At 40.6% G+C, this 22,551-nt stretch overlaps 2 protein-coding genes across 2 annotated transcripts in view; both read left to right on the forward strand.

Moving 5' to 3' along the window:
- Positions 1 to 13,323, forward strand: part of eaf1 (ELL associated factor 1) — a 17,092-nt gene extending 3,769 nt beyond the window's left edge. Inside the window, exons 3-6 of the mRNA XM_041184675.1 lie at positions 1,570 to 1,706; positions 4,345 to 4,511; positions 8,814 to 9,098; positions 11,048 to 13,323. Of these exons, the coding sequence (XP_041040609.1) occupies positions 1,570 to 1,706; positions 4,345 to 4,511; positions 8,814 to 9,098; positions 11,048 to 11,094 (636 nt within the window). The 3' untranslated portion in view covers positions 11,095 to 13,323. The remainder of the gene's footprint in view (positions 1 to 1,569; positions 1,707 to 4,344; positions 4,512 to 8,813; positions 9,099 to 11,047) is intronic.
- Positions 13,324 to 15,733: 2,410 nt separating this feature from the next.
- The window catches only part of mturn (maturin, neural progenitor differentiation regulator homolog (Xenopus)), a 28,143-nt gene continuing 21,325 nt past the window's right edge, over positions 15,734 to 22,551 (forward strand). Inside the window, exon 1 of the mRNA XM_041184676.1 lies at positions 15,734 to 16,117. Coding sequence (XP_041040610.1) covers positions 15,956 to 16,117 — 162 coding nt within the window. The 5' untranslated portion in view covers positions 15,734 to 15,955. The remainder of the gene's footprint in view (positions 16,118 to 22,551) is intronic.

Genomic DNA, 22,551 nt, shown 5'->3' on the forward strand with positions numbered 1-22,551 from the left:
GAGGTGATTGTGTGGGGTGGGAAAGAAAGAAGGACTCGCATTTATATTGTGCCTCATGGCCTCAGGACATCCCAAAGAGATTTACAGTCAATGTAAATAGTTTTTGAATTGCAGTCACTGTTGCAATGCAAGAAATACTCATCCAATTTGCACACAGCAAAGATCCACAAACAGCAATACGATCATGATCAGGTAATTTGTTCATGGGTGTTGATTGAGGGATAAATATTGGTCAGGACACCTGGAAGACTCTCCTCTTCAAAAGAGTGCCATGAGATCCACCTGGGAGGGCTGATGTATCCTTCAAAAGACAGCATGTCTACAGTGCTATACTCCCTCAATATTACATTGGCGAGTTGGCCTAGATTATGTGCTCCAGTCAAGAACTCATTGCCAGAGGTGCCTTGGTTATGTTGGAATAGATATTAGCAATAATGCTAGAAATAGGGTAGATAAGAGGTGGGTTGTCTTGCTTTCACCTGTGGTCTTTAGTAATCTTCCCCAGTGTACCTCCAAGTATATATTTACTTGGCTGTGTGATGTCACCAAAGGTGGGATTTAGCGTAATTCTTGTTTTCTAAACAGCAAAAAGATAGGGTGTTATTAGGCAAATCAGTACACAGTTTCATGGAGCAAATTAAAGGTCTATAGCATGAACATGCATTTGGAAATCATCAGATCCGTTACTTAATATTGGAAAATGCGTGGTGTCCACTTAGCAGCCGTCCAGGCTAGCAAATTTGAAATTGAGAATTGAACATATGGGGATCTGTGGTCCCATCACATCTTTAAGTAATATGCTGAAATATTACTGAAAGTGACTCTTGAACTTGAGCAAGTTACACTACTGGACGAACAGTGAAATTGTGTATCACTGTTTTATAAGTTTCTATTTCAGTGTTTGTCAGCTCCAAGTGTGTTCAATCTAGTTATTTACTACAAACTTCTTAAATTTGTATTCATTCAATAATCCCATTAACTGTTGCGTTTTGGTAATACTTAGTGCTATTTCAGATAAGTGTTTTTGATTTGAAGTAAATATTCTGCTCTCTGAATTTTTCTATTCACACTACATTAAAGAAATGACCTCAAAATTACTTGTCAGCCACCCAAAGTATTTATGCACAGATATTCCATTCCAATTTATATGAATGCTCAAAAGATAGAAGTTTTGTGAATCAGTAAAGTATATTCTTTACTTCAATTAAGCAACATGGAATTATCACATTTTCTGTACTAAATTCCAACTTTACTGTTATGGGCATTGCTTGATTAAAATTATTGAATAATTCAGCAATAATCAACTTGAAATTTTCAGTAGTAGAGTAGTACAGAATTTTTTTCAAAACAAACTTTTTCAAATCAACTTTTAGTGCACAATGTTTGTATTGTAACAGGCCTTTACCTTTCCATGTAAGATGTATTTACTGAAGTAGAAATTATCTAGGACCTTTGTTAGAATATTAGTGAATATTTGGTGACTGCAGTTATATTGTTTTGCCAATTTGAACTCTGGCGCAAGCCAAAGTAAAACAAAACTACAATAATATCTGATTTCTTGGTCACCAGGGCTCTACTCCACCAATGACTGTCTTCAAAGGTAATAAAAGACCATATCAGAAGGATTGTGTACTTATCATTAACCATGATACTGGGGAGTTTGTGCTTGAAAAACTCAGTAGCAGTATACAGGTGAAGAAAACCAGGTGGGAATATATACCGGCTTTTAAGTTGATTTGAATAATAATTATTTTTCTGACTGATAATATAGTATTTCTGTCAATACGATACATAGGTTTTTTATCCCATTTTTTTCTGATTTTACACTTGTATAAAATTTTACAATCTAACTAACTATAATACAGTAATAGTACATTGGGTATTTATGGAATCTAAGAACATATCACATAGAAGAAGGCTATTGAACTTTTCGTACCCATACCAGCTCTCAAAGGGCTTACTCGTTCCTCCACTCAGTCCTGATGACCTTTAAGTTGTTAATTTTATTCTCCTAACATCACCCTTTTGTTCTTTTAGTGTTTATAGACACAATGGAATGAATGATCTCCTGAATTATAAAATTAATATCTTTAAAATACTCAGCTTCCAAGATTTCTGCAGATATCAGGCAGATTGCCACTTGATTTTTTTTAAATATCACAATGTCGAAAAGCATTTAATGTTCACCAGTTATTTTATGGCGGCATGGTTTTTTTCATGCGATTTGGACGTCTCTGGCTAGGCCAGCACTTATTGTCCATTTCTAATTACCCTTGAGAAGGTGACAGTGAGCCGCCATCTTGAACCTGCTATAGTCAATGAGTGTACTCCCTGTTAGGAAGGGAGTTCCAGGATTTTGACCCAGTGACAGTGAAGAAACAGCGATGCAGTTCCAAGTCAAAATTGTGTGTGGCTTGGAAGGGAACTTGCAGGTGGTGGTGTTTCCATGCATCTGCTGCCTTTGTGCTTCTTGGTGGTAGAGGTTTCAGGTTTGGGAGGTGCCGTGAAGGAAACCTTGGTGCGTTGCTGCTGTTCATTTTGTACAAACTGCTGCCACTGTGTGTTGGTAGTGGAGGAAGTGAATGTTGAAGGTAGTGGATGGGGTGCCAATCAAGTGGGCTGTCTTGTCCTGGGTGGTGTCCAGCTTCTTGAGTGCTCTTGGAGCTGCATTCATCCAGGCAAGTGGAGAGTATTCCATCACGCCTCTGACTTGTGCCTTGCAGATAGTGGACAGGCTTTGGGGAGTCAGGAGGTGAGCTACTCACCACAGAATTCCTAGCCTCTGACCTGCTCTTGTGGCCACTGTATTTATATGGCTGGTCCAATTCAGTTTCTGGTCTGTGGTCCTGTTCCAGGATTTTGAAAGTGGGAGATTCAGTAATGGTAATGCCATTGAATGTCAAGGGGAGATGGTTGGATTCTCCCTTGTTGGAGATGGTCATTGCCTAGCACTAGTGTGGCACGAATGCTACTTGCCATTTATCAGCCCAAGCCTGAATGTTATCGAGGTCTTACTGATATGGATATGGACCGCTTCAGTATCTGAAGAGTTGCAAATAGTACTGAACATTGTGCAGTCATCAGCGAACATCCCCACTTCTGACCTTATGCTGGAGAGAAAGTCATTGATGAAGCAGCTGCATTTGTTGGGCCATCTTCCTATGACTCCAATCAGTGGAGAGTTTCCCCCCTGATTCCCATTGACTTAAATTTTGATAGGGCTCCTTGATGCCGTTCAGTCACATGCTGCCTTGATGTCAAGGGCAATCACTGTTACTTCACCTCTTGGGTTCAGCACTTTTGTCCATGTTTGGACCAAGGCTCTAATGAGGTTAGGAGCTGAGTGGCCCTGGCAGAACCCAAACTGAGGATAAGGGAGCAGGTTATTTCTGAAGTGCTGCTTAATAGCACTGTTATGTTGTTATCTAGCTATGTTCTGCACGTATCCTAGTTTCCCCAGACAATTTTATTTTAGCCAAGATTGGATACAAAGTAATTCAGTGGATCATATGGCTGCAGTGAGTGTTCTCATCTCTTCTGGTGATGTAAGTTGAAGACTTTTATTGAAAACAAACACAATTAAAATGAATTGCAACAGGCCTTTCTAAGTGAGAGTTCAGTCCTTTGGCATTACAGTTAAGTTCTTTTCAGATTATAAAACAAAAATTGAGGCTTGAATTGTAAATGTGAAATTATTAAGAACCTGAAATGGTTTGTAAATGTCTTTAGTCTTGACAATGTTACACACTTAGACACAGTACAAATTCTTGAATCTTTTCTGGTTGAATTTTTTTGTCTTCTGTTACTACCCATGTTTTTTTTCTAACTTTTGACAACATGGCGTAATCATGAGAAGTTTTACAGGAATAATTCTAGAAAAACATTGTAATGTCTGCTTATTGGAGTCAGTTTTTCACAATGATATACTTGTGCCATTGCTGATCACTACTCGAGTTATTCCTGAAAAATGTGATTATGAACATTGGGTGAAGATACAGTCTTTGTTTTGAGGCTTCCCACAACTAATTATCCTCCTGACACTCAGTGTTGGTCTCAGACATGAAGAATGGCCACTTTGAGGGCAGTTGGTACCCCTGGAACTATGCTCCATTCAGAGTTGATATCTTAGGAGAAGAAGCAAAAAAATGGACATGATAAATAAGAAATGGGAACATTTTTCCCCTTCAAGATCTACTTGTTCTTAAGTTTTATGGAATAATTTAGATATATTCTATTTTCTACAAAAGCTGTTTTTGAGTTGGAAATGTTAAAGGATTTCTTATTGCTGTCTAATAATTGATGTCTGAATACACCCTAATGTTCAACTGCCAATAATTGTTTCAGAGCTGAAGGAAGCAGTAAAATCCAGGCTCAGTTGGAGTCGCAGGTGGTGCGAAGATCTCAGCCTCCTGCACAGTTTAGAGCCCCAAACAAGCCATGTCCTGGACCAAAAACGTCTCCTTCAAAGGACAACCCATCACCTGAACCACAACTTGATGATATAAAAAGAGGTATACAAATAAAAGATTGTATAGGTGTCAACATGGAAACTTTTAGGAGCAGGGAAAACTATATGATGCAACACGCCCCAACAGCTCCTTCCAATATTTTACAATTTAGTGTATATTTTCTATCCTGTTCCTCTTCCCAAAATGTATGACCTCACGTTTCTCTACAGTTTATCCATATGCCCTGCCTACAAACCTGTTTGTCCTTCTGAAGTTGTTTATAGTCGTCTTCAAAGTTGGCCAAGCTTCCCATTTCTGAGTCATCAGATGGAAGAGGTCTGGAGGGTTATGGACTAGGTGCAGGTCAATGGGACTAGTGGAATAATATTTCGGCACAGACTAGAAGGGCCGAATGGCCTGTTTTCTGTGCTGTAGTGTTCTATGGTTCTATCTTTAGATTTTGATAGAGATCTGAGTCCAGGTTATTCATGCATATATGTTTGATAAATAAGTATGTTGAAGAAGTGACCAATTTGGATAGACAAAGGAATACAGTAAATATACTGATGACATTTCAGAAGGTGTTTAATAAGTTACCTCGTAAGCAACTTGTTACAAAATTTCAAGCCTGATATATGAGCAATTGTAGCAGCATAGATAGAAAGTTTGTTGACTAACAGGAAACAGAAGGTGAGGGTAAATGGATAATTCTTTGGAATAGAAAAGTCTTAACAGTGGTGTTCCCCATCAGTCAGTACAAGTAAAGGGTTTGGCTAGTTGGGGGGTGATTGTCAGACTTCAGGAGGTCCTGGATAGGCAAGAGAAACAGACTGGTGATTGGCAGATACAAATTATAGTAGATAAGTGAGTTTTGTATTTTAGAGTATAGTATGCATTCAGAAGGAAAGTCATAAAAGATATGTAGCAACAGAAAGACCAGAGGTTTAAATAGTTCCTTTAAAGTATGAATTCACGTAAATCGTTATAAAAAGGCCAGTAACATTTTGGGTTTTCTAAATTGGGGCATAAAAGTTATGAAAAATAGTTACAAGGCAAAGGTCGAAGTATAGTCGAATGCTGTATGTACATTTTTGGTACCCCATTATTTAAAAGACATTGGAGCCATAGAGGCATACAGCATAGATCCAACAGGAATGAGAAATTATAGTGATGGGGAGATACTTGAGATGAAAGCAAAATACAGTGGATAATGGAAATCTGAAATAAAAACAGAACTGCTGGAAAAACTCAGCAAGTCTGGCAGCACCTGGGGAGAGAGAAACAGAGTTAGCTTTTCAAGTCCAATATGACTCTTCTTCAGAACTCCAGATAGTTGAGATGCTTGGACAGCTTCTGATAGAACAGAGGGGATGAAAAAGAGATTTTAATAGTGTCTTTTAATTATGAAGAATTTTTGACTATTTCCTCCAATTACAGGGGACATCAATTTAAAATTATTACTGATTGAGGCAGGAGTTGTTAGAGCTTGGAATGCTTTACTGCAGACAGTAGCTAAGTAGCTCACCACTGAATCTTTTAAAAGAAAGTTGATCACTATTTGAAGTTGAGTAAGATACTTGGCTGTTGAGAGAGAGAGAGAATCGGACAGTTGGGTTATTTCATGGCAAAGGGCAAGTATGGATATCATGAGTCTCTTTCTGGTCTGTAAACTTCAATGGTTCAACCACTACCATTTAAATCTCTCTAGCTCAGAAAGCATCTATTAGCCACCATTGTTTCTATTCTTTAGCCAACTTCCGATTCGTTTTTTCATGTTTCCTCAATGTAAATTTTTGAGACATAGGAACAAAGCAACAGGGGTGGACTTCTCAGTCCCTCTGTCTTGTTCCACCTTTCTACTAGATTGTGGCTGATCGATATCTTAACTCCATTTACCCACCTTAGTTTCACATCACTTAATACCCTTGCTCAACAAAGACTTCTCAAAAATGTTAAAACTTTGATTATTTGACCTAGCCTCAATAGCTTTTTGGGACCTTCCAGATTTCTACTACCTTAATGTCAGTACATTATTACCTTGAATGCACTAAAATGTAACCTTGTACGGTCAATAATATCCACCTCAGAATGATGAACGTGGAGTCTAACCATATCTTTATACAATAATTTAGCTTGTTTTCTTTGTATTAATTCTCCTTGTTTATGCAACTCAGCAGTTTGTTTTGCCTTCTTTTACTGCAAACATACACTATTTGGTTTTATTATTTTCCACCACAACCTCAAATCTCTTCTGTGTGCCCCATCATGATTGAATTCAGAAAGCATTGTTTTAGTTCCTTGATTACACATTAGTTTTTATAATTGTCAGTATTCAACTGCATGCACCATCTATTTGTCCTGTTTCCCAAAAGATTCAAATTTTTCTAAATTTATTTGCCCTGGTCCTCATTATCTTTCTACCACTTTAGCTTAATCTACAATTGAAGTCTTGGGGCAGGTTTTTCTGGTCGATGGGCGGGGCCCGCTCGCTGACGCATAAAATGACGCGAGGATACCTTGGGCATGCGTCCCGACATCACCTCACATCATTTAGATTTTCAGTTTGGCGGGCACGCAACTGAATCGCTGCTCACCCGCTGAACTGTCAGCGGCCTATTAAGGCCATTAAAAGACTAATTAACTTGATTGACAGACCTGCCCATCCAAGCTTAGGGTTGGCGGGCAGGCCGGGAGCCCAGGTGGGCCTCGGAAAAAGCATGAAACCTCATCCACAGGCGGGATGAGGTTTCATGAGGGCTTTTAAATGTTTATCAAATGTTTAAATATAAATTAAGGACATGTCCCAATTCATGTGACAGTGTCACATGAGGCGACACCGCCAGGGAAATTTTTTAATTACCTTTCTGTCAACTTTTGAATCAGAGCCAATCTCCCTGAGGCAGCACTTTGTCTCAGGAAGATCTGTGCGCTCTTTCACATAGTGCTTCCTGGCGCATGTCACGCTGAGTTAATTGGCCTGCCCACGTAAATGGTGGCACCCCACCCACTGGGGGCACCAGTTGGAAGGCCAGACACTGGTGCCTGCTCCCGCACTTCCCCTCTGACGGGGGGATAATGTTCCCCTTGGTTTCAGTTCCCTTATGGATCTGCTTATGTCTGTGATTACAATCTCTAGTAGCAGAAGCAATGACCCTCCTTATTTTCAAAAAGAAGGTAAAGAAATAGCTCTGTGTGTGAAGAAATAGTTTTGTTTATGCTTGAATAGGAACATCGGAGCAGGAGTAGGCCATTCAAGTCATCAAGCCTGCTCCACCATTCAATATGATCATGGCTGTTCCTTCCACTTCAATGCCTTTTTCCCCACAGGATCCCCATTTCCCTTTATGTCATTGGCATTTAGAAATCTGTCAATCTCAACTTTAAACATACTCAATTACTGAGCTTCTTTGGCCCTCTGAGGTAGGGAATTCCAAAGGTTCACAACCCTCTGAGTAAATAAAATTCTCTTCATCTCAGTCCTAAGTGGCTTCCCCCTTATCTTGAAATTGTGTCCCCTGGTTCTCGACTCCCCAACCAGGGGAAACATCTTACCTGCACCTACCCTCTCTATCCCTTTAAGTATTTTGTAGGTTTCAGTGAGTTCACCTTCATTCTTTGAAACTTAGAGAATACAGGCGCTGTTTCCCCAATCTCTCTTCATAGGATAGTCCTGTCATCTTGGGAACAAGACTGGTGAACCTTCGTTGCACTCTCTCTATGGCAATAATATCCTTCCTAAGATAAGGGGACCAAAACTGCACACAGTACTCCAGGTATTGTCTAACCAAACTTCTATACAATTGAAGCAACATGTCACTATTCCTGTACTCAAACCCTCTTGTGATAAATGCCAACATACCATTAGCCTTCCAAATTGCCTGCTGCACCTGTATGTTAGCCTTCAGTGACTTATTGACAAGGACACCAGGTCCTTTTGTACTTCTACACTTTCTAATCTCTTACCATTTAATCAAAGATTTTGCCAAAGAAGTTCATTATTTTTTTCCTCCCATTAATAACTGTAACTATCACAGATATATTTTTTTCTTTAAAATGTATGGCCTGGTTCTATTTACCACAGATGATCAGAATTACACGGCGATGATATGTCCATGGATTTCAGCTTTATGGCGTAAGGCATTGAAGGTGGAAAAGGATAGATTTTTAAATGAACTTGGTCATTAATATAGTTTTAAATTGTTGCCTTTATTTTGCTGTATTCTATCCTTCCCTATTGAAAATGTTTATTGTTAATGCAAAAACAAGGCACAATGTCTTAGAAAGATTGAGCTACATCTCTTCAAACAAAGCCGGTGAATTTAGAGCTGATATCCTCTGTTAATAGTTTTTTCTTCCCCATTCTAGAATTGAGAGCTGAAGTTGATATTATTGAACAGATGAGTAGCAGCAGTAGTTCCTCAGATTCAGGAAGTTCCTCTGGCAGTGATGACAGCTCTAGCAGTGATGTGGAAAATGAAGCTCACCCCTCCTCTACACCACCACAGATGCAACCCCAACAGCAACCCCAATCCCAACCCCAGCCCCAACAGCAACAGCAGCCACAACAGCCATACCAGCAGTACAGTAACAGAAATGCTGCTACAAATGGCACCAGCAGACCAGGAAGCAATCAGCTTATGAGCACACTGAGTAAGTATGCAGTGCTTATCTGCGTTCTGCATTACTTGTGGTTGTACAAGATACCAAGTTTTTATGTTCCGTTTTCCTTCTGTGCAATACGTGTTTGTAATTAGATGCATGGCACTTAATTAGTCAATATCAAGCTAAAGTAAAAGCTGCTAATGCCAATGCGAACATGTTTGTTATTGGCAAGAATGCCCCAAACCAGTTGGTTATTGCCCAGAGTATTGCCCACTGTCTGCAGTGATTACATAGTTTTCAAAAATGTCCTGAAAAGCTACAGATATCCCCAGTTCCTATCCAAAGGCAACTTTTTATCTCCTGTTTGAGAATATTAGCAGTGAAAATGAACCTTAATCAAATACCCTTAATTTTGATGTCTTATAGCAGGCATTCTCAATCTTTAACTTCTCAACCCCAGCCACCCTCATGCCCCTGTTTTTCCACAGACTCCATTAACACAAGTATTTTTATGTATAAAAATTAGTTATACAATTAAACATCTATATTTATTATTTTTGTTTTATTTAATGGGAAACTTGGATATCCTGAGGAATTTGCCCCAGCTTCCATCATTAAGATCTGTATGTTTCTAAACCCATGCAAAACTTGACATAAGTAGAGATATGTATAAATTATTAATAAATATTCAACATTTAAGTTGGGGAAAGGTATCAAAAGTGGTTTTGTTTATTTTTAATCACTGGAAAGTTTGCAACCAAAAGTCCAACAAGATCTTGCAGGAGGTCCAGACATGGCATAAGAAGATACCAGCTTTGCAGCAGAAAAATAAATGCAGCTTATTCTGTAGTCACTTAAAGAATTGCATTGTTTTCAAATAGTTATTACAATAAAATCCAGTTTTTATAATAACAAAAGCCAAAAACGGCACACACCTTGTTAAGGCCGGTCTGATAGTGATCTATCTGTTCACCCGACCTGTCAGTATTATTAATTTACACCAGCTGGATTCTTTCCCTCTTGTTGCATGCTGCAGGGTCTGTAATGGCTGCAGTGCGTTTGGTCTTCAGATGCAGCCAGTAACTGGTTTGCATTCAGCAATTTTACACAATTCCTATGTCTACATTGTCATATTTAACACAGAGGGACTGTGCCATCTTCTCATCCACCTTGAAGAGAGCAAGAGGTCCTGACTGCTCCTGCAAGTCTATGTTGTGCCGTTATTGCGGACAACCTGGGCTTGGATTATGTGAACTGGCACAAGAACTACATTGTAGCAGATTGAGATATTCCTGATAGGCTCTGTACTCCTCACCCTCAAGCCTTATTAGTTGCACTGAGTTGTTTTCCCACTGCTTCACCCTCCCCACCCTAAATAGGGTTCAGAGGGTTTTGCTACCAGGCAGTGGTAAGAGGTGGAGGCAAAAAGCAGTATCAACTGGGATTTTAATTTTGATTGATCCCTTGAAAGCTCATAGACACCTATGGGGCTGCGTACCAGTGGGTGAGAACCCTATCCTACAAGTGAACAGTAGGACACTAATAGTTTGCTGTGATATATTAGTTTCCATCTAATTCTTAAGTAGCACTGTCCATGACATGTATAGGATAACGAATAGTCAGCTACCTGAGGTTTTTCTTCTAATTATAGAATAACTTATTACGGGAGTACTCCTGCGAATCCCATTTACAAGATTTGGACTTCCACCATAGGCCCCACTTCCCATTGGCAAAATTCTCCTGGGGCCCCTCCCCATGACTTGCCTGGTGGCCTTTGGGCTGTCTGATCCTCATAGGCCCAAATCAGTTGAGCTACCTCTAGATGCCCTTTTCAGGTTGGCAGCTGGCTTGCAGGATTCTACTGCAGTTCCCAGGTAGGTGGCCTAGCCAGTACTTAATGCTCCCCCTATAGGAGAGGATTAGCTACAAAGTAAAAATAGATGTGAAAAGCTACATAAAAGTTGCTTGCTGTATATAACATGAACCTTTATTTTTAGGAAATGACTTGCAATTGAGTGAATCTGGAAGCGACAGTGATGATTGAAAATGGACCACTACCTCCACAATGACCTAACACGGAGATGACGTTGGTGTAGAAGTTTGCTGATGCATTAGCTAGATTTGTGATTTTACTGTTAAAACTTATTGTGTGTCCTTACTGCAGTTTTGATATCAGATGTGAGTGTTGGGTGATTAATGCAGTGCGTTTTATTTTAAAAATATATTTAACTGCTTTTTTAAAGTTAAACTAGAAAAATTTGGTTTACTTGTATATTTTGTCAGGTATTCCGATTCATTTTTCTGAAGACTTATTGATCAAATATATTTTAAATGGATTGAACGCCAAGCTTACACATTCAGAATTGAACCTATAGCCAAGTAGAAATAGATTTCGATTATGTATAAAGGCATTGTTTACCTTACATATTAACATGAATTATACAGCAAGTTTATATATCAGAACAGATATCACACAATGCAGAAACCAAACAATTCTCTGGAAGAACTAGTGTCCCACAAATACAAAAGTGTTTGTGAAGTGACTGATATTAAGTTGGCTGGTTTTATGATGGTTAATGACATGAATCTTTATTGGATACTAGCCTGAAGCCTTTAGCAAGGACTACAATGTGCATGTTAGACTTTATATGAATCAACAGCAGGATTGTTTCCTTTTTAAAATTTTCTTTGTGGAAAAGGTGCTATACTGGGTTTTAATTTCCAACAAAGCCTTTTGGGCATGGTGATCTGAACATATAATAACAATGTGAATGAAATACATCTTGAACAGCATTAGCATCTTTTTCTTTGATGGAAGAATATGTTTGAGACTAAATGCTATGTTGACTGAGCCCTCCCCCAGCTTGCAATGTTTCCTTAGTGTTTCCATATAAAATGGACATTTCTTACTGTTTAAGCAGTTCAGTGAAAATTACTGTAATCTATGTCCAGAATATTTTTTTGAATTTCTCTCATTTGATTGATATTTTTGAATTTTGTGTGCATAAAATAGAGAACACATTCCTGTTTATGTCTGATGCAATTTTGTCTTCTCCTTGCTCACAATCACTGTATTTCATTCCTAGCCCTAATGAATGGGCTGCTGATCTGTTCCCAACCCTCTTCCAATAACACTCAGTAAACAGTCGCTGGAAGGTATGTAAGGGGGGGGCACTTCGGGTGATTCATCTTTCTATTTTTGCATAACTTTCCACTACATCCTCTTGCAACTCATCTAAGGTAAGAACCTTATCATGATTTATGATTTGTATCTGCTTGTGTCTGTGAAATATCACTCACGATTTCCAATTGAAACAGCATTGCATTGGCACCTTATTTAACAGTCCCACTGCTTTCCAAACTGCAGCGGCTATGCCCTTTCAATATGGAACGATTCAAAATAAAGCATGCAACAAGATATTTATACGTTTAGGAAATTAATATTTAATGTTTTCTAACAAGATTGATGTGTAAGACTAGAAGCCAGATACTGAATGCATCAGCCTGCCAAATCAAGACGCTGTGAGCGGAATAACATACATTTTAATATGAAATGTCACTGGATACATTAAGAATGTTATACTCTGCTAAATAGTAATTTGCAAAATAAAATGACTAATTGAGAGGAATAACCTGATTTTCTCATAACATTGAAAGTCTGGGAACAGGTTTCTTTTGTTTCTCTCCATTAATTTTTATGGCTCCTGCTCTTCTTTCCTCTCCACATCTAATTGTCCCTTGAAATATATTTACAGTGACTATTTCATAGCCATTTTTCTAGTAATTTATTCCATAATTATATTACTCTTTGAGGAGAACGTTTTTGCCTCATCCTCTGACCCCCTGTTATTTGCAGTCTTCCTTTATCAATAAATTTCTGACAACCAGTGTTTCAATACTGTTGTTAGGTGGTAATATTCTTCCAGTGATTAGAAGACCACCACTGTGGATAGCTCTGTTGATGGGTCTGATTAAAACTTTAACATTTATACATCCCTCTGCCAATGTATTCCTGCACCATTTTTGCCACAGCCACACACTGGCTTGATGGATTCATAAATCTCAGATTTCATAAATTTCACTTCAGATCTCTTTCATGATCAGCATGCTGATGACTGTTCTGTTTTAATGTTTACATTCCTACCCCTCTAACTTCTTTATTGTGTGATTGTGTTGCTTAATACAGCAGCTTGATGTATGTATTTTGTTCATTACAATTTAAATGTTTGTAAAGCTAGTACCGCTGAAGAATATTAAAAAACTTTACTCAGGACTAGTGTTTCTTAGATCTACCTATCACATTGAGGGTTACACTAAAATGGAGGAAATACCTGTGTAAGTTGAAAACTTAATGATCTAATAGATCTACACTACTAATTCCAGGTTAGTCATATGCCTTGGCTGTTAGATGCTGGTTGGGCTGAAGGTAAACTCAGAGGCTGCCCTTCATTTTTGTTTTCAACATCAAGGTAACTTTTACATTTTATTTGCAGATTTGAAGAATATTAAGCTCTTTCATTGTCTTTGGAAAATTGCATAAATCTAAACAGAGTACTTGTTCGTGTCTCCCTTGAATAAAGCTGCTTTGTGTCCAGAATATACACTCAGTTGGTGATGTTAGTTGAGTTATTTAACGCCACTCCACAATTGTGGCATGTGATCTTTGTTCACCCATCTAAACAAGCAGAAGGTAAAAAGGCTATTATGGTGATTGTATAATTTATCTATAGGAACATAAGAAGTAGGAGTGGATCTCACAGCCCATTGAACGTGTTCTGCCATTCAATACAATCATGGCTGATCATGGGCTTCAACTCCATTTTCCTGCCCGCTCCCCATATCCCTTTATTACCCAAAAGATCATAAATCTGTCTATCCCAGCCTTAAATGTATTCAACGGTGGAGCTTCCACAACCCTCTGGGGCAGAGAATTCCAAAGATTCACAGCCCTTTGAGTGAAGAAATATCTCATCATCTCAGTTCTAAATGATCAAGCCCCTTATCCTGAGGTTGTGCCCGTGTTTAAGATTCCCCCAACCAACAGAAACAATCTCTGTATCCACCCTATCCAGCCCCTTCAAAATTTTATAGGTTTCAATGAGATTGCCTCTTATTCTTCTAAATGCCAGAGAATGTAAGCCCAATTTACTCAGACTCTCATAATAGGACAGCCACCTCAAGAGACCAATTTAGTGAACCTTCGCTGTATCGCCTCAAATGCAAGTATATTCTTTCTTAAACATGGAGACCAAAACCGCACAGTACTCCAGATGCAGTCTCACCAAAACTCTGTACAACTGTAGCAAGAGTTATTTATTCTTGTGCTCCAATCCCCTTGCAATAATGGCCAGCATGTAATTTGCCTTCCTAATTGCTTGTGGCACCTGCATGCTAACTTTCTGCATTCTTTGTACAAGCACACCTAAGTCTTTTGGAATATCAACACCTGCAAGTATTTTACCTTAAGAATAAAATAGCAGAATATATTTTTTTAAATGACCAAAGTGAATAACTTCACATTTCCCTATATTATGTTCCATCTGCCATCTTGTTGCCCATTCACCTAACCTGTCTATATCTATTTGCAGCCTCTGCATCCTCCCTAAAGCTTACCTTTCCATCTAGCTTGGTGTCATCAGCAAACTTAGATACATTACTTTGTCTTTTCATCTAAGTCATGAATGTAGATTGTAAATAGCTGTGGCCCCAGCACTGATTCTTGTGGTACTCCACTATTCACTGCCTGCCAGTTTGAAAAAGCCCCATTTATGCTCACTCGCTATTTCCTATCTGTTAACCAATCCTCTGTCCGTGCTAATATATTACCCCCAATTCCATGAGCCCTTATTTCGCCTATTAACCTTTTGTGTGACACCTTATCAAATGTCTTTTGGAAATCCAGGGATACTACATTTACTGATTCCCCTTTATCTATTCTACTAGTTACATCCTCAAAAAGCATTAATAAATTTATCAAACAAGATTTCCCTTTAGAAAAAGTCAACTTGATTTTGCCAATCATAATATGTTTTTCTTTGCTTTATCTAAGCAGATGATCTAGCTTATGTTTGTTCTTAGTAAAATATATGAGTAAATTTAATACAATGGATAACTATGTAGCAGGTTGGCACCCTAGCTGGTGTGGGACTGGAGTCACATATAGGTCAGACTGGGTGTGAAACTGCATGTTTCGTTCCATCAGTTTCGAGACCACTTACAGATACAGCTTTTTATATTTTTCAAGCAATTCAAATTCTCGAATTGTGGTGGTGGGATTTGAACTCCAGTGGATAATTAGTTCAGTAACATACACATTTCTTAAATTATAACAGGGAATGCAGTCGAAAGATGCCTAATTGGCAGTAAAGCTCTTTGAAATGTCAAAGGCGCTACGTCAATGCAAGTTATTTTTACTCAAGGTAACTCATGGTAACACACAGTGCCCCCTGGAATGGACGTTCAGGGGAAGGCCCCACTCTCCCTGCGGTTGGAGGGGGAAAACCAAAGATTCAATGAGAGATGATAGAGAAGCACGTGCAGTGTTCCTGCCATTGAAATGTGGGGCACGGGAGACTGTGAGGCGCGCGCTGGAGGCTCCACCTACCCAACTCTGCGGCCATTCGATTGGTCAGCGTGCTGCTGGGCGCGCGGGTTCTGGAGGAACGCGAGCCGGAGTGAAGGAGAGCGCGGCGGCAGGTTACAGCCGTTGAGCTGCACACAGTCCGCCACAAGGGGAGTAGCGACCAGTCCGCATCCCCCACCCCCGACCTCCTCCCATAGAGAGAAAAAAAAACAGAGCGGCGCGCGCCATGGGCCGCGCTCTCCCCTAGGCCGATGCAGCGGCAGAGATCGCGCCTGAGGTAACGGACCGGACCACACGCACCCGCACCGGAGAGGCGGCGGCCATGGAATTCCAGCAGTTCGTCGACATCGCGGACAAGTGGTGCTACAACACCCCATTCGAGCTGATCGCCACCGAGGAGGCCGAGAGTCGCCTGGATTTCTACGCGGACCCCGGTGTCTCCTTCTACGTCCTGTGCCCGGACAGCGACTTCAGGGATAATTTCGTGAGTGAAAGAGCGGGCGGGAGGTACCCCGGGGGCGATTAATCAGCGCATTCCCCCCCCCAAATCCGGGTTTGACCCGGATCGGTCTCGGGCCGGTTCCTGGGTTCGGTTGTCGGGGCCCCTCCACCACCTGTGTCACTCACTCCGCACCGATTGAACGCGAGTCCCCCGTCCGTCCCGTTCTCCCCCCCCCCCCCCCCCCCACGATCATGGCAGAAGCCCACCGGGAGGGGTAGGAGGAGGAGGGGGTCACCTATTGAGCCTCAACCCTTTTCTCTCCCCCCCCCCCCGAAATCCCACCCGGGGGTTCACACCCACCTTCACCCCCCCCCCCGCCCCCCGATTATACGCACATCGGGGAGGGGGATGGTTCGGCTCATTGCCCTCGCTCCCCGCTAATGCTTGCCGAACAAAAGACCCAAGCGTCAGACTTCATTGCGTTTTCCTTGTCGAGAATGACACTTGCCACATTTCTGATCGGTGAATGCGGGCAGCTGTTTATTGAATTACATGCTCCGAGTTTCATATCTGAGGGGGACCCGGAGTGGGTGGGTGGGGAGCTGAGTCTACATTCATATGCAAGGCGCAGTTACATAATGCTGCAGCTGATGTCCCTCCCTTCGCCTTTACAGAATGCAGAACAGGTTGTTCAGATTATCTATCAAACCTCTGTTTGGAAAGTTGCATACTTATATAACCTTTTTTTAAAAAAAATGGTAACGTCCACAGCCAACTATTTGTATGCTACAAGTTTCTCGTGTGTCGCACTTATCAACGGCTGGAGAACCCGCTTTGGGGGTAAATCGGAAGTCTAAATTCATGTCCAATTCATGTCGTCTACTGTTCTCTCGCCACCCATTTAGGAAAGTGTTGAAAGAGCTGGGGGTTTTTTTTAACTCTCTGGAGAACTGTGTGGATCCTACACACTATCACGTAGTTAGCCAATTGTTGCCCACATCAAATTATTTAATTGCTATGCCCTTGTCAGTATGAAAAATTAGATGACTTGCCTCGTTCAGTGTGTTGCCTCCACAAGCACACTGATCACAAGTAGGCATTCATTATTAATGGCTGTTTGTCTGGAAAACAACTGTTTTTTGGGAAGAATGGGAGAAAAGAACTTTGGCTTTGGAGACCACAGCTCTGAAGCTTTTAATGATCAAATGTCATGAAAAATAACGAAATTTCTGTCCTTAATTTAAAAAAAATAAGGGTGCATGAAAGACTCCCTACCACCTCTCCCCGTATCAAGTGGCCCAGCAAGGAGCTGAGCTGTACACATCAATATCCTCGGTGTAACTTTTGGTAGGGCAGTGAAGGAGGATACTAAAGCTAGCAAGAGCACCTCCTAGGTTAGAGAAGAGTTTGCTATTCCTTTTGGGAAGTGAACATGGGTGTGGATGTTGGGCGTAGCTTTGACACCCTCCACTGTCCATTGGGTCCAAACAAATGTTGGCACTTGGAGGGGACATCAAGGGTTGGTGGGGGGAAGCAATGATGTATAAATTAAATCACAAAGTTTTAAACAGTCACAAGAGGTCTTGTAGTAAAGTAGTGTTTTAAAATATCTAACCTTGTATGTCATTTGTTCATATTTTGGAGATTGGCTGATCTTCAGCCAGAAGTGCCAAGTGGATGATCCACCTTGGCCTCCTCCAGAGGTCCCCAGCATCACATATTTCAGACTTTAGCCAATTCGATTCACACCATGTGATATCAAGAAACAGCTGAAGGCACTGGATACTGCAACGGCTATGGGCTCTGACAATATTTCGGCAATAGTACTGAAGACTTGTGCTCCAGAACTTGCCACTTGTCCCTAGCCAAGTTGTTCCAGTATTGCTACTGCACAGGCATCTACCCAGCTATGTGGAAAATTGCCCAGATATGTCCAGTACACACAAAAACAGGACAACTCCAACCTGGTCAATTACTGCCCCATCAGTCTACTCTTGATCATCAGTAAAATGATGGAAGGGGTTGTCAACAGTGCTATCGAGTGGCACTTGCTTAGTAATAACCTGCTCACTGACACTCAGTTTGGGTTCCACCAGGGTTGCTCAGCTCCTGACCTCATTACAGCTTTGGTTTGAACGTGGGCAAAAGAATTGAACTCCCGAGGTGAGGTGAGAGTGACTGCCCTTGACATCAAGGCAGCATTTGACCGAGTATTGCATCGAGGAGCCCTAGCAACAGTGGAGTCAATAGCAATTGGGGAAAACTCTCCATTGTTGGAGTCATACTTAGCATAAAAGGAAGATGGTTGTGGTTATTGGAGGTCAATCATCTCAGTTCAGGAACATCATTGCAGAAGTTCTTCAGGGTAGTGTCCTAGGCCCAGCCGTCTTTAGTTGCTTCATCAATGACCTTCCTTCCATCATAAGGTCAGAAGTGGGGATGTTCGCTGATGATTGGTGCTGAATATTGCACATTTGTGACTTCTCAGATACTGAAACAGTCCATGGAGAAATGCAGCAAGACCTGGAAAATATCTAGGCTTCGCCTGACAAGTGGCAAGTAACATTCACTCCAGACAAGGCAATGCCACCTCCAACAAGATAGATTCATCACTGAATCCCCACTGTCGACATCCTGGAGGTTACCATTGACCAGAAACTGAACTAGACTAGCCATATAAAAACTGTAGCTACAAGAGCAGGTCAGAAGCCAGGAATTCTGTGAAGAGTAACTCTTGACTCCCCAAAGCCTGTCCACCATCTACAAGGCACAAGCCAGGAGTGTGATAGAATACGCTCCACTTGCCTGGATGAGTGGAGCTCCTACAACACTCAAGAAGCTTGACCCCATCCACAGTGGCAGCAGTTTATATCATCTACAAGATGCACTGCAGGAACTCACCAAATCTTCTTAGACAGCACCTTCCAAACTCACGACTGCGACTAGAAGTACAAGGGCAGCTTACACATGGGAACACCACCACCTGGAAGTTCCCCTCCAAGCCATTCACCATCCTCACTTGGAAATATTTTCCCGTTCCTTCACTGTCACTGGGGCAAAATCTTGGAACTCCCTTCCTAACAGCACTGTGGGTGTACCTACACCACATGGGCTGCAGAGGTTCAAGAAGACAGCTCACCACCACCTTCTCAAGGGTAATTAGGGATGAGCAATAAATGCTATTCTAGACAGTGATGCCCACATCCTATGAACAAATTTTTAACAAATGAAATCATAGGATTGCTCTATACTGAAGAATACTGTGAAAGTAGTGTTTCATTTTGGTTGCTTGTCATCATTCTGGATACCTATAAAGACATATTTAAGATTCATTAAATTTTGCACCAGATATGGAAACAATTTGGCACAAAGTGCCAGTGCTGTCTCTCTGAAAAAACTATCTACTTGGTTCTATTTTCTTGCCTTTTTAAATATTTAATTTTCAAATATTTATCCATATCCCTTTTTTAAAAATGTGATCATACATTCTTCTTCCTTCATGGTTTGTAATAGGCCATTCCACGTTCGAACAATCCTCTGCATAAAAAACATTCTGCTAACCTCTCCTATCATTCTAATTCCTGGCAACCATGTGTCTAGTTTATGCTGAAATGTTACATTGTCCTAGGATCTGGAGTTCTCATTATTCACAAAGTGATATTTCTTATCTACATCTAATTAGGCAGCAAATTAATGATGCAACTTCAGAAAACATGCAGTTAGATGTATTGAGAGTAAATTAACTAAAGCATACTTTTTTGAATGAACAGCTGCATGTTTTAACTATGCCTAACTAAATCCTTTGTAACTGAAGTCACTAGTTTAGACACTAACGATTTTCTTAACAGTAAATTCAAAAAACAATCACAATTACCAAATGATATATGGGTAGCTTGGCTGTTTGGGTTCTTGCTTACAAATAAGGGATATTTCTTTCAGTGCTGCTATAGGTTTTTTTTTAAATCTGGTTAGATTTGGATGACCAACCTGGTTTTAAAGAAAAGCCCTACTCATGTGAACTGTTAATGTTTTACAGGCGAGTTTGAAATACAAAACCAGTGACTGACTAACTGGCTTAAATTCACTGCAGTCTGTTTATCTGGTCAATCCTCTGTGAAAATGTACTTGAGTATTTTTGTTTCCTTCCATTGTGTTCCTTTTTGTTCAGACATAGAAGATTGCAGAGGCTCATGTTTGAACCTTAGCTTTCTGGAAGGTGGGGTGTTGTCATTTTCCTGTTGGACTTGTAGAATAAATTGGAATACTGCACTGTCTGCACTTAGCTTCAACTACAAACCTTTTCCATCCCCAAGATCACTTGCATCCACTGTTACAATGTCTGCTGCCTCAGCACTTCTACTTGAAACAATTATATGTGTCTTTTCATCTCCAAACTTGACTACTCCTGCACTTTCATTGGCCTTTTGTAAGCTTGCAGCAGCACTAAGTCCTGTATGCCCCAGTGCTCACTGACCTACATTGGCTCTCTATTCCTTCGTTACTCAAATTTAAAATCATCTTTACATTCCTCCATAGCCTGTCCCCAACATATATATTCTCCCTCTTCCATCTCTATAACTCCCACAACTTTCTATAGTTTTGACTCTTTTGCACTCTTGCCCCTATGGCAGATATTTCATTTGTCTTGATTCTACTTTCCAGAATCCCCTTCCTCAGCTTCTCCTCATTTTTCTCCTTTAAAATCCTCAAGATTTTGACCAAAATTTTGGTCAATGCTCCAAACCTTTCTTTCCTGGCTTGGTGACTGTTTTTCATATCCCACTGTGTTTTACAGAAAGTGTGTTTTATGTTAATATAAACTCTTCCTTGTGTTGGAAACAATTGGAATGTTTGCATAGATGTGCACACAGGTGGCAGCACAATAAGATACCAGGCTTTTTATTTGGTTCAGTTCTCTCAGAAAGCAGAATTAACATTTTAAGCTGAATTGGGACTCCCACTAGTTCACACAGTGACAGAGGGATAGGGATGTGAATCATTAATTAGTTCTGTCCATTTAGTGGAAGCACCTGCTACCTGTTGAAGTCCTCAATGAGGCATTCAAACTGAAGTAATACAGCTGACAACACAACAAAGCTGTATTGAACATGTTTGGAGATAAACTCTTTTTCTCTGAGTGGAATTAGTAGCATCTTTTTAAAGAACCCTGTTGTAATACAAATGTTTTCACTTGTCTTAGTTATCTGGAAAAACACAGCAGGTCTGGCAGCATCGGTGGAGAAGAAAAGAGTTGACGTTTCGAGTCCTCATGACCCTTCAACAGAACTCATGAGGACTCGAAACGTCAACTCTTTTCTTCTCCACCGATGCTGCCAGACCTGCTGAGTTTTTCCAGGTAATTCTGTTTTTGTTTTGGATTTCCAGCATCCGCAGTTTTTTGTTTTTATGTCTTAGTTATCTGTTTGTTTTTACAATGACTGAAAGACACTTCAGTGTACAGTTGTTCAATACAACATAATTATTCTTTTGTGGGAGGCACTGGCAAGGCCAGCATTTGTTGCCCATCTCTAATTACCCTTGAACTGAATGGCTTGCTAGGCCAATTCAGAGGGCAGTTAAGAGTCAACCACATTGCTGTGGGTGTGGAGTCATGTATAGGCCAGACCAGTTAAGGATGGCAGATTTCCTTCCCTAAAGGACATTAGTGAACCAGATGGGTTTTTACAATGATCGATGATAGTTTCAGCCACTATTACTGAGGCTAGCCTTCAATTCCAGATTTTATTAATTGAATTTAAATTCCTCCAAATGCTCTGGTGAGATGTGAATCTTACCCAGAGGATTAGCCTGGGCACCGGGTTACTAGTCAGTGACGTTAACACTACACCACCGTCTCTCCTCCTCTCTCTCTCTCTCTAACTCTCTCTCTCCCTCCCCCCCCACATTAATTATGCACCATGCCTCACCATGCAGTGGGAAGCTGAAGTTTGTGTAAACATATGTATTAGGAGCACGAGTCGGCCATTCAACCCCTCTCGTCTGCTCTGCCATTTGATAAGATCATGGCTGATCTGATTGTGGCCTCTACTTTCCTGTCTACCCTCCATACCCTTTGACTCCCTTGTGAGAAAAGAATCTATCCAACTCAGCCTTAAAAATATTCAATAACCCTGCCTACATTGCTTTCTGGGGAAAAGAATTCCACAGACTAAATATCCTCAGAAAAATTCTCCTCATCTTCGTCTTGATTGGAAGATCCCTTATTTTTAAACTGTGTCCCCTAGTTCTAGTCTCTCCCACAAGGGGAAACATCCATTCAGCATTCATCCTGTCAAGCCCCTTCAGGATTTTAAATGTTTTGAAAAGATCACCTCTCATTCTTCTAAACTCCAATGCATACAGGTCTAACCTGTCTAACGTTTCCTCAAGGCAACCCCTTCATTTCAGGAATGAGTCAAGTGAACCTTCTTTGCACTGCTTCCAGTGTAATTATATCCGTTCTGAAATAAGGAGAC

Source organism: Carcharodon carcharias, chromosome 3, assembly GCF_017639515.1.
Source record: "Carcharodon carcharias isolate sCarCar2 chromosome 3, sCarCar2.pri, whole genome shotgun sequence".
Lineage (NCBI taxonomy): Eukaryota > Metazoa > Chordata > Chondrichthyes > Lamniformes > Lamnidae > Carcharodon > Carcharodon carcharias.